Source organism: Vombatus ursinus, unplaced genomic scaffold, assembly GCF_900497805.2.
Source record: "Vombatus ursinus unplaced genomic scaffold, bare-nosed wombat genome assembly UNPS02014863.1, whole genome shotgun sequence".
NCBI lineage: Eukaryota > Metazoa > Chordata > Mammalia > Diprotodontia > Vombatidae > Vombatus > Vombatus ursinus.
Window position 1 is genome coordinate 12,185,982 of NW_020954641.1, and position 14,959 is coordinate 12,200,940.

Here is a 14,959-nt window from a genome sequence, read left to right on the forward strand (position 1 = left end):
GTAGATGTGAAGATCTATTTCATTCATACCTAGCCTAGGACTTTGCTTGCTGTTTTAATAACTGACAAAAGAGAACAAGTTAAACAAAACAAAACATTTCTGGGCTGGAGTTTTTATCATAATTCATAATTTGGATAAGTTTTTTTTTTCAAATACCATTTACATCTAGATTTGGGCAACATGATACTTGCCAAGTAACCTAGCTCTCTTTTTCAAGCATAGTAAAATAAAAGAACACATCCCAAAGAAGATGTGTGATTGGAAAGGCAACTATCAGCTTAGGAGAATGAAGCAAATTCAGATTGATTTTATTTCTTCTTCATGCTAGACTCTGCTGAAATCTAAAAATCAAGTCAATGTTTCTACTCGGGCTGAGTGTAGGATGTGAGGTTTCTGAGACAAGAATCAGGACTAACACAGCCATATTCTTGAGTACCCAAGGTTCAAAAGCCCTGATTTGCTCAATATCTAATAATGTGAGGCAGAAACTGCTACCCCTCTTAGGAGAGCAGTTTTGTGCTTGGTCCAGAGGATTCTAGATGGGTAAATAAACAAGAGTAGAGAATCTCTTTTGCTTTAAAAAGTATCCTCCAAGTAACACAACGTATTTGAAGTTCATCAGAAGACTGCATCAGCAGCACTCCCCTTGTATCTCCGGTAGCGCTGGTCTTCTTGTCCCTAAAGATGCTGGGGCTGAAAGCATGCTCCAGTTCTGATTCTAAAATGTCAGCACAGGGGCATTTAAAACTAATTTATACAGACTGAAATTGGAATGGGGATATATTCCAGGAGGGTTGATTCTTGCTGGAAAAACTGAATATGAGATGAGGTATTTGGAAGGGCTGTGGCAGATGGTGACAATCAACCAATCTATTAGGTTTGTATTGAATGGCTACTATGTTCCCAGCTCTGTAGACATGAGAGAACTATGAGACAGTCCCTTTTTTTCAAGGAGCTTACAATCTAGTTTCAACAGACACACGTGAAACAATTCAGGGCTAAACTGGGCCAGTGTATATAATCCAGGCGAGGACTCGATGAAGTCTTAATTGAGGGCAGCATGTTACAAAAGAAAGGACAGGAGGCTGAGAACCAACATTCTCCTTCCAACTCTACCGCTAACTAGTTTTATGACTTTGGACAAGGAAGAGCAATCTGAAAGTAGAATGCAGGCTGGATGGAAGCAAAGTGGAGAGGACGGGAGTAAAGCTTCAGATGTTTAGCTTAGACTAAGTTCACGGGCTGTGACTTTCTCTAGGACTACACAGTACCTACCCCAAGGTAATTTGTGCAGTGACCAATCGGTGCTCAGTGGCTCACTGAAATTACAGGGATAGCAGTCACCTCAATGCCTGAATTTGGGTTTGGTTCTCCTCTTCCCTTTATTTGGAAAAACAAGTCATACCCAAAGTGCCTGGATCTTTGAGGGGGAAAGTTTTTTTCTGATTAGGGGCAGGGACATTCATGTATGTATGACAGCAACATCCTTACCTCTATGTGAGTATATTTAATTTATGAAGAGGATAAGAATAAAGAGGAGGAAAAAAAAATAAAAGTCCTACCAGTATGTGAGAAAGAAATGAATGGGAACTAGGGATAAGCAATAATAACTTAACCTGAAGTGAGGCTCAGAGAGAAAAAGGGAGAGAGAAAAAAAAAGATTCATTCAGAAAGGCCACTTTATTGATGAAGATAAAAATGAATGTAGTTCCCCACAGCCCTCCCCTCACCTTAGTGGCTTCACTGGGCATGAGACTGGCATGGGAGGGCCTGCCTGTCTCAAGTGTGGGCCAAGGTGCCCAGGTCAGGCCCTGCCCACCCTTCTTTTTTCTCCTCATCATGCAGCCAAATGCAAACACGTCACAGCTCACGAAGATTCATTGACGGCACTTTAGAATCCCCAAAATGGCTCCCGTGCATTGTTATTTCTCTCCCCCCACCCCCCCCTTTTTTTTACACATTGTACAAAATACATGACTAGGAAAAGTCAGCTGTGCTGATATCTGCAGGAGATCCTTTTAGGATTCCATTTCCTCCAAATGTATTTATTGCAGTAAGACCTCTAAAAGGTAGAGCTGTACAAAAAAACAAACAAAAAACAAACAAAAAACACAACCTACATGATTTTAAGAGCAGCAACTCAATACTGCTTTAGTTCATTAAAATTTTCTCTCCCAAAAATACATTCCTAAATATACAAACTATACAATCTTGTCATTTTAATGCTGGTTTTTTATAATAACAATAGAACCAAAAACTAAAAACAAAAACAAACAAAAGCCTGTTCATCTTCAAACTAACAAGAGCTCTACTGTGCGTGGGACTGGATACCTTCATATAACACCACATAAATAACTCTAGCCACATCCAACTGTTCACATTGTAGGTGCATGGCCAGTGGGACAAAGGAAATACTTTTCTGGCGATCAGACATCATCCGCAGAGAGGGTCGGGATGTTAATCCTGGGTCGGGTGAAAAACGCCATCTTCTCCCTACAAAGGATGTCATCATTGGTGGTTAGTGGAGAGGCCCCACTAGACTAAATGCCTATCTCAGTTCCAGAGTCCATAATGAAGGTCAGACAGCTCAGGAAAATGTTACCAAGGCAATGTCCCTGTGTTCTCAAAGTAGTGCTCTGACTACCCTGAAACAAGGGCTATGAGTTTGTGAAGCCGGAAGGGATCAGTGAGAATAAATCACCCCAAAGTGTATTTATCACTGAGCCTCTTCAGCCAATCCCCCACAATTACCAGTGATAGAAATGTCATAATAAAGGCTGGAGCAGGTGGTTCATTCATTAAACAAGAGCATCTGACAAATTAGGCAGCATTGTGCTGAGACCTGATAAAGCCAGCCAAGGGAAGAGCATGCAAGGGCTCATACATCACCAGGGAAGAGTTGGCAATGGATAATCATCTGTTACTGAGAGAGCCAGCCCTGTACAGGAGGCCAATGAGAAATAGGGAGATGGGAAAAGTGGGACAAGAAGGCCAGAGTGAGATTAAAGGAGAAGGAGAGGAATGAAGGAGAAGGAAAAAATCAGAGGAAGACAGAGAAAGAGGGATAGGAACAAAAAGAGAGACAGGATAGGGAAATGGAGAGACCAAACACTGAAGTAGGGCATCATTGTTCCTACCTGAACGACTGTACTTCTGGGGGCTCTTTACAACTCTGCCCCCGTAGCCGGTGCACATCCTTAGCTGCAGCTCTCATCATCTTGTCAGCCTGTAACTCACTCTTGTGCTCAGCCCTCTCTGCCTGCAGGGCAAAGCAATTCCAATAGTTCAGTTAACTCGGGGCCTCCAGAATGCCTCTAGAGATTGGTCAGTGAAAGAAAAGTTCATTTTAATACAAAGTGATGAGGCTTCTGTGGTCAGAAGGGCCAAATGTGATGGAAGAGGTTATTTTAAGCGCCTCTCATGCTCCAAGATGATTTATTTGGTGATGAATTTTATTCAAAATAAAAATGAGTAAGTTACCACAACATTGTACAAAATACATGTTAGATCAGCAAGGTTTATCTAGGTCAATGAACTGACCTGTGCTGTTACAGAAAGAAACAAGAGACAGAAGGGCCAGCTAGGTGGTGCAGTGGATAGAGCACCAGCCCTGGAGTCAGGAGGACCTAAGTTCAAATCCAGCCTCAGACATATAACACTCACTAGCTCTGTGATTCTGGGCAAGTCACTTAACCTCACCAAATTACCTCACCAAAAATAAAATAAAATAAGAGACAGAGATTGAGTGAAACATTTGGGAAGGTGGGGAGAAGGAGATTCATAGAAATGGTCACTAGTTTTGGCCATATGCATGTTTGTGAAACAGAGGCACATCTTTGTCCTAACTACTGCTACTGCTACCACCACCACCACCACCACCTCATATTTATATGACACTTTACAGTCAACAAAAACATGTTCCATACAACCACCCTATGGTATAAATAGTGTGAGCATTATTAATATTGTACTTTCCATTTCATCTTTGAATCCATAGTGCTTACTAAACACTGTATTAAGTAGGCATTTAATAAATACTTGCTAATTAAATTGAATCCTCATTTTATAGATGAAAAAGTTCAGATCTGGGAAAGGAGTAGTATTTTAGTAGGGGACTTATGCCTGGAGCTGTGGTATCAGTGGGAAGAGCAATGGAGTTAGGAACAGCAGATCTGCGTTCTGATCCTGGCTCTGCCCCTTACTAGCTATGTGACTGATTTTGGGCAAGTAACCTTTCTGAGTCATCCAGTTTCCTCATCTATAAAATGGAGATAATAGTACTACAGGGTTGTTGAGAGGATTAAATAAGATGATGTATATAAAATACTTTATAAACCAAAAAGCCCCATGTAAACATATTCCTTCCTTCAGTTGTTGCTATGGAGACTTGGTGAGACTGGGAGTGTCAGCTCCTGTTAGTGCAATGATGTTAGTGCAATAGCTAGCATCTATAGCAATTATTATAGCTATATAAGATTTTAAGTTTTACTTTACAAGTATTATTTCATTTAATCCTCACAACGCTATCAGTGATATCAGTGCTATTATAATCCCCATTTTACAGAAGAGGAAACTAAGATAGGCAGAGGTTAAGTGGCTTGCCCAGGATCACCCAGCTAGTAAGAGTATGAGGTTAAATTTGAACTTGGGTCTTTCTGGCTCCATGTCTATTTCTTTCTCCACTTTGCGGTGGCAAGCTGCCACCAGCCCCATCCAGTTTCCATAGAAGCCATTCTGAAGGAAGGTACTACACAGATATAAACTAGTTTTAAAAAGCCCAGGTTCTTAGCTTTTTAAATCATGTTCTTTCCACTATACCACACTTCTTTTGGGTAGGTTGGTGTGACCCTGGGCAAGTCATTTAATCCTGGTGGCCTCAGTTTTGTCATCTGTAAAATGAACTGGGGAAGGACATGGCAAACCACTACAGGATCTTTGCCAAGAAAACCCCAAATAGGGTCACAAAGTGTCAGAAACAACTGAACACCAACAACAACACACTTCTTTACTATAATTTTCATCTTAACAACAACAACAATAACAATAGCTACCATTTATATAGTACCTACTATATGCCAGGCAGAGCAGCTAGGTGGTACAGTGGGTAGAGTGCTGGGTCTGGAGCCAGGAAGACTCATCTTCCTGAGTTCAAATCTGCCTCAGACTTTTACTAGCTGTGTGACTCTGGACAAGTCATTTAACCCTGTTTGCCTCAGTTTCCTCATCTGTAAAATGAACTAGAGAAGGAAAGGGCAAATCCCTCCAGTTATCTTTGCCAAGAAAACTCCAGATGGAGTCACAAAGAGTCAAACTCAACTGAAAAACAACTGAACTACAATTTGCCAGGCATTGTGCTATGTACTTTTATAAATATTAACTCATGATCTTCAAAACAGGTGAAACAGGTGAAGGTTGTGAAACAGGTAGTATTATTACCCTCATTTCACAGTTGAGGAAACAAGGTAAACAGAAGTTAATTGACTTGCCCAAGGTCACACAGCTAGTAAGTGTCTAAAGGCCAAATTTGAAATCAGCTTTTCCTGACTTCAGGCCCAGTGTTCTATCCACTGTGCCAACCAACTGTCCCTTATTTACAAATGAACCATAATTTACCCAACAGATGTATTCACCGAATAATATGGAAACAAGATTGTTATATATCTAGTCATTATCTAAAGTGTTAGATAATATAGGACTGTGTTCTTGTTTTTCTCTTTTTTACGGCTAAATTTTTATATGTTGGGTTACCTTAAGGCAGGGCACACTTATACTTCTATTTTGAAAATCTTCCAACTTGTCATCTTGAACCTTAAGCCCTTTCTTTGGCCATTAGGTTGAATCAGAAAGCAAGAAGAACCTTCCATGAAAGTATAGCTTTATCAGTATAAAAAGTTCCACACTAGTTTCTTGTTCCTTAAGATATCCAGATACTGGATCTAAGCTTTCTGGTCAGAACCAGGAGAATTGGTTATATGTGCTCCAATCTTGATTGCCAAAAACATTAATAATGTTTCATCTCTGGGCCAGCCTCAGAAATACCTGATCTCCTGAGGTGGCTACATTAATAGTTCTCCCCTTCAAATTTTATTGTTTATTAGCATTATTTGTAAATATGATGCGGGATGGGCCAGCTAAAGAAAATGCTATGGAGATAGTTATGTGTGGACTATTGCTATCACAGCTGCTTGGATTCTCACAGCATGTTTCTATCTGTTCAAAATTAGGTACATTTGGAACAATCATTGTTGACTATAGGACTTCTTGATCAGTGTGGTGTATTACTAATAAAAATTTCAGCCTCTCCTCATTCATTCATTTGCAAATGATTTCCCATACCTAGGCAAAAAGCATCAAGTTCGCTTGCCTTTTTTGTAAATGATAATCTATCTGACCACAGAGAGCATCCCTCCTAGCCTTAGTTACCTTCCACCAAAGGTTTGTTTTACAGAATACAATGGTTTTATGGTGAGCATTCCCATTGTAGACTTAATCCTCCCCAAGGATTTAATCTGAGAACATTAGACCAGAACTTCTCTATAACTTGTCACTTACCCTCTTTTCTACCATCCTCAGCAAGAGCCGGTAGCGTTCATCATCTCGGACCCACTGAGGCAGCTCCTTTTCCCCATGGCTCTTGGCTCGCTCTAGCTGTTCCTTCAGTTCCTTCAGCACCAAGATTTCTTGTGTCAGTTGATTATGCCAGGTTCTTGAAGCCTGCAGGTCTAACTCTAGGTCTAATGAGGTGCGGATTAGGTGCTCAGCTCTGAGGGATTTGACAGATGATGGCTGGAATAGAGAAGATGGTTACTACCACTTATCATTTGAACAATCCACTTTGTTTATATCTTTCCCTTAATTTCAAAGGCTTCTTCTTTTCCATTCACTAATCTACATGCCTCTCCTTCAAAATCAGGATAAAAACCCACTTTCTCCAGGAAGTCTTGACTGATTAATCTCAACCAGTACTGACTGCTCCTCTATCTTAAACCCCCTTGGCATCTGCATGCTTGTTTCACAAAATATTCATTTATGAATAAACTACTTTATGACTTCTTAAGCAGTTTTTTTTCTTCTCTTCCCAACTAGATTTTAAACTCCTTGATGGCAGAGATTATAGGATCCAAAATTTAGAGTTGAAAGGGACCTCAGAGACCATGATCCAACCCTTTCTTTTTACAGATGAGGAAACTGAGGCTCAAGAGGTTACATGACTCGTCCAGGTCATATACTCTATATGTTATGAGTGAAGTTCTCAGAGGAAGAAAACCCAGTGCCTTTCTTTTTAGAACAGAACCAAATATTAGAAATTGGTTTGGCCAAGCTGTAGATGTCACAGGTGCAAAAGCCCAAACGCTCGCATTTTTTTTGGAAGCTAAGGGATTGGGCAGCCCATGCTGTGCTTCTGCAAGATCTTTTTCTCAGCAACACACTCATTGTCCTTGGAAAATCTGGGTTGGATGTCTGTCCCCAAGTGCTGCATAAATATCATGGGCTTCTGAACTTTTCTGGATAAGTACAATGAATGTTATGCCTCCCCCTCACCCCCTTACATTTCCTTCAACATGTTACCTCTTCTCCTTCATGCTTCATGAGCAGAGGAAAAATTTAGGGGAAGAAGGAATGAAGAATGGATAGCTGCTCTAGGAATGTAATACCTTGCTTGAGACCAGGCAAGAGCTTCCTTAGGCTCATGACATTGCCGGCCACTTGAACTTATTTCTGGATGCAGTTAACTTGAAGTTACTTTATATTTGTGTCTCTCTATATCTGTATCTCTTTATATCTCTATCTTTAGCTATATCTCTATATCACCTCTATCTCTGTCTTTATATCTATATCTGTACATAGCTTTCTTTATCTATCTCTATCTAAATCTATGTCTTTATATATCTTTATATGTAAAGGTATGCTTAATATAATTAAATATATTAAAGCTATATCTATATCTTTACCATTATCTACATCTATAGACCTATATACCTATAAATTTGTGTGTGGGTATATGTATGTATACCTACAGAGTGCCTGGGGAGCCCATTGGCAACCCAGAATCAGTTACGTGCTCCATAGTCTCTCAAAGACATTTCCATTACACATCCTCACACCTCTCCCAGAAGCAAGTAGATGTTGTCAGAGCTATTTGGTGCATGTGCCAAATCTGTAATTATATATGCACGTCACCATAGCTAACTCAGTGCCTGGCCCATAGTAGGAGTTTAATAAATGCTTGTTGATTGATTGATTCTTCAACTCTACCTGTAAATCTAAAGCTCAGCAGTCCCTTCTTTGTTCAAACATGGCCCTGGGTGCTGCAGATCTTTCCCTTTCTCCAGTATGGGACATTCACGTGGGGTTTCTTGCATTTGCAAACCACTTTCTAATCTAGTCCAGACTTGACTTGTAAGGAACTAGAATGGTCCTTTGCTTCCTAGCTCTAAGCTGTCATTTTTCCAGGAGGAATCTCCATCTCTTTCAGTTTTCAGTTTTCAATGTCCATTTCTAGCTGGTTTGCAAAAAACTCATTTGCACTTCACTGCTTTTGAGAGGCTCTTGGAAGCTCAAGTTCTTTATTGCAGCAGAAGGCAGTCAGAAGCCTTAATTGGTCAGCCAGTTGGACAGCATTTACTCAGTACAGCACCCGATGCAAAGGGCTAAAGAGGTTAGGACTGGGGGAGAGTTTACCAAATAAATAAGCCCCTGAGGAACTTCCTATCTAATTAGAGGTTGATGCTTTTGTCAAGCAAAGTTAAAGTGTGCCAACTCATAATGCATACACAGCATCCTCTCCCCTATTCAGGCTTACTATTTCAAAGAGCTAGATCGTTTACATCAAAACTTGTGAAGATGAAGTCCACTGGGTCCTATAACATTATTGGCTGCTTGTGAGGGTATTTTCATCTGACAATTGAGGACTGTAGCAAGGGTGAGAAGGCCCTGGACCAAAAAATAGCTTCAAAGTGATTTCTTACCCTCTTCATTCGGACACTTCTTCTCTCCAGGGAATTTCGAACAAAAGGTGGCTTTTTGGATAGGGTTGAGCTATCGCTGTCACTTCGATTCAACTGAAAGAGAAATGTCAACATAAAGTAAATGTGAAGCTATTCTCATTAGTACTAAAATATATCCTGTGAACAAGGGTTGGTGCTTAGAATTGAGCAGAGCTTTGAATGCCATGCTAAGAAGTTTGGATTTCATCCTACAAATAACAAGGAACCACTAATTTTTTTTTTTGACATGATGAAAGCAATGTTTTAAAAAGATTAATCTGGGATAGAGGGGAGAGATATTCAGGCAGGATCACAAGTTGGGGCACTATTACAATAGTGTAGGCATGAGGGGACTTACCTGAAGTGGTAGCAATGAGGATGCAGATGTAAAAGATACTAGATATAAAAGAATGGTTCTCATTTTTTTTTTGTTTTTGGTTTTTTGTTTTTTTTTTTTTGATTGGGCAATGGGGGTTAAGTGACTTGCCCAGGGTCACACAGCTAGTAAGTGTCAAGTGTTTGTTCTGAGGCCAAATTTGAACTCAGGTCCTCCTGAATCCAGGGCCGGTGCTCTATCCACTGCGCCACCTAGCTGCCGCCCCTCTTATTGTTACTTACCCGACACACATACTGACTCTGAGGCCCAGGAGAGAAGGTCTTAGAGCGAATGATGGTGCTCCCTCGGACAAATGGCGTAGGGGGTGGGTTGCCCATTCTTCGATCTTTGGGTCGCACAACTGTAGGTGATGGTGTCAGGCTTTCTGTGTTGGTTTCTTTGTCCACCTGAGGAAAAAGTCACTCATTCTAAAGTCACCTGTCACTCATGAGGATCTAACTACCTACTTTTGGGAAAGAGGCATCTGACTGATTCTTCTAGGTTCAGGTTTTCTTTGCTGTCAGCATAGCCTGAAATGTCCCTCTTTCCCCCTGCAGCTCATCACTGGCTCTGCTGTATTCTAACATCTGGAGCAACCACCTTCTACATCCCCCTGAGGCCCCTCCTATGCTGCAATAATAGGAGAGTATTTTCAACCTCTAGGAAAAAAAATCCAAGTAGCCAGCAGAGGTGCACCTTGCTTTTACATAAAAGAGTGACTCTGAACATTTTTTTAAATTGAAATCTGATTTCCCTAATACTGACTTATTTACATTCAATTTCTGTATTCTATGTTAATTTCTGAAGGACTTAAAAAATACTTTAAAGGTCTGTCCAACATTCTCTGTCAAATAATGATAATGATAATGCTGCTGCTAATGATAATAATAATAATAATGATAATACAGTTATTTCTTCTGCATCACGACTTTCCCCATTGTGGTTTTGATATACTGCTGGTCAGCATAAGAAATTAAATGGGAATTTTGGGGGAGTTTTGCAGAAGTTGCAGATAACACATGAGGGCCAGCAGATAACACATGAGGGCCAGCAGACAACACGGAAAAAGTTTAGAAACTAGAAATGCATAAAATATATGTATAGTATTGTATAATATCAACCCAAATTTTACAATAAGGTATTGTAAACACCTCATAAAAGAAAAAGAAGAAATTCAGACTTCTTCTCTGGTATGAAGAGAGGGCCAAAAAATTTTATATGGATCTTCCACTTTGCGGAGCACTGTACCCTTAACACCTACAATGTGAAGGTAATAACTGTAACAACATTTATATCATGCTTACTATGTGCCAGGTACTGTGCTAAGTGCTTTACAATTCTTATCTTACTTGTTCCTCACAACAATCCTGGGAAGTAGAAACTGTTATTATCCCCATTTTACAGATGGTGAAACTGAGGCAAACAGAAGTTAAGTGGTTTACCCAGAGCCACCCAGCTAGTAAGTGTCCGAGGCTGGATTTGAACTTGGGTCTTCCTGATTCTAGGCCCAGTACTCTAAAATGAACTAGGGACACTTGGAATTTATAGAAATTTGGCATAAATAAGACTAAGCTTCTAAAATGAAGACTGTTATAATGTGACTAATAATTCCCTAATTAAATATTTTTTTTAATAGTAGGGACACACAAATACTAATGGTAACTATAGAGACAAAAGAGATGGGATAAAGAAGCTACATCATATATCTCTTTTCTATAAAACTTTGGTCAGAGCTCCATTTAGTAATAGGACAAAAAAAGGGTAGGGTTGGGGAAGCAGCTGGGGCAAAGAGAGGAGTGAGTAACCAATTCTGACAAAACATTGGGCACAGGGACTGTGGTGGCTTCTGTACCTCATAGATCAGGATGAATGAGAAGATGGGGAAGAATTTGAAGCTTTGTAGAACCAGTTCCTCTCTGGGGAACAGAGAGGCTCTTGAATATGATATTAGGGAAAGAGATTCATAGACAGAACCAAGATATATTAGAGATCGTTGAACCCAACTTCTTGCCCAATAGATAAAATCCCCTTCTCACTCAGTATTTCTGCTTGGGCAACACTTAACCTCTTTGATTACCAGTGCTTTGACCAATATTGGGGATAGGGAGCCTTGAAATATTAACTCCCTCTACTCTCACCTCTGTCTGCTTTTTATACTCCTCCAATTCCAAAGGAAATATTTGTTTCTTGGTAGATGAAAAGTGGTCATCTCCAAACCTCCACTAACTACTACGAATGGCAACAGCTCAGAGCCCATTGTCTCAGCAGCCATTTCTCAGGGGGAAGTCAAAAGCCACCTAAGGACATGTTCTTCTCAGAAAGAAGCACTGAGGGGCAATAATGCTGGAGTACTGTGCTATCTTTCCTAGGCAGACTGGTTCAGACTCTTAGATGTCATTCATTTTTGCTCTCCTTACCTTTATTGCTGGGCTATCTTTCACACCCCGTGAATTTTTCTCAGTGAAAATGTCCTCCTCATCCTCTTCCTCCTCCTCAGCTGCTCCTTCATTCTCACTCCCACCATTGGGATCCTCATCATATGGCCTATTATGGCACAAAGGGCTTTGGTCATCAACCAGAGACAGACTAACCCCCAAAGACCCCTAACCACTGATCACTGCCCTGGCATTGTTTCTCTTGTCTGGAATCTCAGGAAATAAAGGGACTTAAACCATTAAGATGAAGAGCCAAGGGGACATGATTGTTGGGAAGAAAAAGGTGAAAACTGAAATAGAGGACCTCGATTTACATACAGATCCAAGTAACTGTAACGGGGCTGACGTTTTCCCCAAATAAAACAAATCACAGATTTCTGTGGGAATACAGTGGGATTTGTCTCAACATGACTCTGACTGCAGTATGCCCAAGCCATATTTATAAGTTGGTGTGTTAGAGAGTCTGAATGGCCAGGAGAGGTGGGGAGAGGAGTATGTGTGTGGGGATGAGGAGGATAGGAAGAGAGAGAACAGAAGCAGGGTTGCTAAGTAACAATGTGAAAAGTCTCAATACAAGCTTGAAAATTTGGCCTACATCACTGATCCTCTGCCAGAGCTTTGGAAGACATGTCCTATGTCTATTTCCGGCTTCAGACCTTCTCCTGTTTGAACCAGCACAGTGGTTTGCCAGAGACAAAGCAAACTTCAAAAAAAAAAAAAAGCAACCTTAACCCAGCAATTTTTCTATTCTCAACCACAACAGGAGGAAAAGCTGAAGGGAAAAACTCAACGAAAGGAGGAGCTGGGTGGAAGGACACTTTTTATTGTTAAAGCATTTGGAATTTGGATCTAGGGAGGCATAGGAAAGCAGTCATTCTCAGATTTCCTCAGGGAACTCTTCTCCTGAATGTTGAGGGTACACTGGGAGAAGGACCTGGGCTCGTGTCCTCTTTCAGCTGGGCCTGCTCAGTGCTGGGGGTGGGGGAATTGGCAAGGAAACCCTCCCTCACTCACCAGCTCTCTTCCATAGTCAGAGCATTGCTTTCTCCCTCTAGCCTCTTCTCTACTGCCTTCAGTTCCACAGCTGTCTGTTCTAGGAGTGCAGAAACAGTGTCCTGTAGAGAGAAGGCCCATGAGGCTCACTCACCATGCTTCCCAGCTACAATGCTCATGATCGATCATAGAACCCCAATGTTTTAAAGCTAGAAGAGACCTTAGAGATCATCAAGAACCCCATTTAAGAACCCTACTCCAAGGGTTCTTAAATGTTCATGGGTCTCTTTGGTAGTTTAGTGAAACAAGCCTGTGGACCCCTTTTCAGAAGAATGTTTTTTTTTTAAATGCATAAAATAAAACACATAGAATTAAAAAGGAAATTAATTTTCTCAAAATAAAGTTATCACAATATTTAAAAAAAAACACTAAGGTGACAGATACCAGGTTTAAGAGCCCTTTACCTAGTCCACCTTCTCTATTTTGTTAACAGTGAGTGGAGTCTAGTTATGCCATTTCCATCACTCATGGGCCATGGACCTCGGAGGTAGAAAGAACAGAAAGCACATAGGTCAATTCTATCCCATTACAGAGGAGGACCCTGAGGCTTAGTGGGTTTAAGTGATTTGCTAAAGGCCAGGGTTCAACCTCAGTCCTCTAAACTCACTGCTCTCTACGCTAATAACACTACCTTTTACTACCATCTATATGTTCACAGGTAAATTCCTTTACCTTTCTGGGCCTCAGTTTTGTTGACTGTAAAGTAAAGAATAAGAATTATGTTACCTATAGTAAAGGGCAATTGTGAGAGGAAAGCACTTCATGAAGCATGAAGTGACAAAGAACTGTGAATTATTTTTATTAGGAATAGGGACCAGCAACCTGCCACCCTCTTTCCCCGCTTCCCATTCACTTCTGATATGCCACTGCATATTGCATTTCAGAAGCTAGACTTGAACCCAGTCCTTCCAGGCTGGATCTTGAGTCATTATGTCATGCTGCCTCTCACATCTTCAGAAACACAACAATCTCAATATATGTCCATTAATTTTTTTCTTTAATTCAAAAAGTTCTCTCATAGCTTAAAGCAAAATCAAAAAATTAAACCTATTTGAATGACTTTTCCAAATCACACAACTACTTATAAATATGATCCTTTAAAAAAACTTTTTTTAAATTTTAAGAGAAATATAATCCTTTTGTAGTCTTTATGATTTATGGTATCTCAAAATGTTGTCAATGGGTTAATCTAATGAAGAAAGTGTGGAGTTCAAATAAAAAAATAGATAGAATGCTGCAGCAGAGCTTAAAAGTAACTCATCAGTCCTGTAAAACCCTGATTATACCAACACTCTATTGCATTTAGGAGAATATCAATTCAAAACAACCAGAGCTGCAGAGACAGCTATTCCTTCATCTACACTACTGGTGGGTGGGAAAAAGATCTGTGGAATTCAATAATATATTTCTCCCAAATTATTTCTATTGGCTTTACAATGCAGTCCAGAAATCATATAATGAGACATGTTTAGACTGAGCTTATCAGTATAGGGAATACCCAGAGAAGAACTCCCTCTACCAATACAGATTATACCTGTCCTGTAGTTTTAGAGAGTTTTAGAGAGTTGGCTAGAACACTGAGAGATTCAGTGACTTGCCCAGGATCACCCAGCCACTATGCATCAGGTGGCACTTGAATCCAGGTCTTCCAGATTTCTATTCACTGTGCTACACTGTTTCTTATGCCTGTTCAGAAAACAACAATCCTACTATATGTCCAATATTTGATTTTTAATTGAAAAAGGATCCTCTCTCCCAACTCAGAGGACAATCTTTGTTCCTTCTGATGACTGAAATTCTACCTCTAATGATTACTTTATGTCATTAGAAAAGAAATCATATTTTTTTATGTTAGATCATATAGTAAAGTTCATTTATGTCTTTATGTATCCACTAATACAGTCTTTATGTCCTCCATTCACAAAAACAGAAGAATAATTCAAATGCACTTTTTTTTTTAAGGCTAGGCAGTGGGGTTAAGTGACTTGCCCAGGGTCACACAGCTAGTAAGTGTTACATGTCTGAGGTCGGATTTGAACTCAGGTCCTCCTGAATCCAGGGCCGGTGCTCTATCCACTGCGCCACCTAGCTGCCTCCTAATGTACTTT

The 14,959-nt window shown here is 40.3% G+C and overlaps 1 protein-coding gene across 1 annotated transcript in view; it reads right to left on the reverse strand.

Annotated features, from left to right (window-relative positions):
• Positions 1-1,661: 1,661 nt before the first annotated feature.
• The window catches only part of WWC1 (WW and C2 domain containing 1), a 152,135-nt gene continuing 138,837 nt past the window's right edge, over positions 1,662-14,959 (reverse strand). The window contains exons 17-23 of the mRNA XM_027842045.1: positions 12,813-12,913; positions 11,781-11,907; positions 9,606-9,770; positions 8,970-9,062; positions 6,553-6,786; positions 3,138-3,259; positions 1,662-2,493 (exon numbers count right to left, since the gene is read on the reverse strand). Of these exons, the coding sequence (XP_027697846.1) occupies positions 2,427-2,493; positions 3,138-3,259; positions 6,553-6,786; positions 8,970-9,062; positions 9,606-9,770; positions 11,781-11,907; positions 12,813-12,913 (909 nt within the window). The 3' untranslated portion in view covers positions 1,662-2,426. The remainder of the gene's footprint in view (positions 2,494-3,137; positions 3,260-6,552; positions 6,787-8,969; positions 9,063-9,605; positions 9,771-11,780; positions 11,908-12,812; positions 12,914-14,959) is intronic.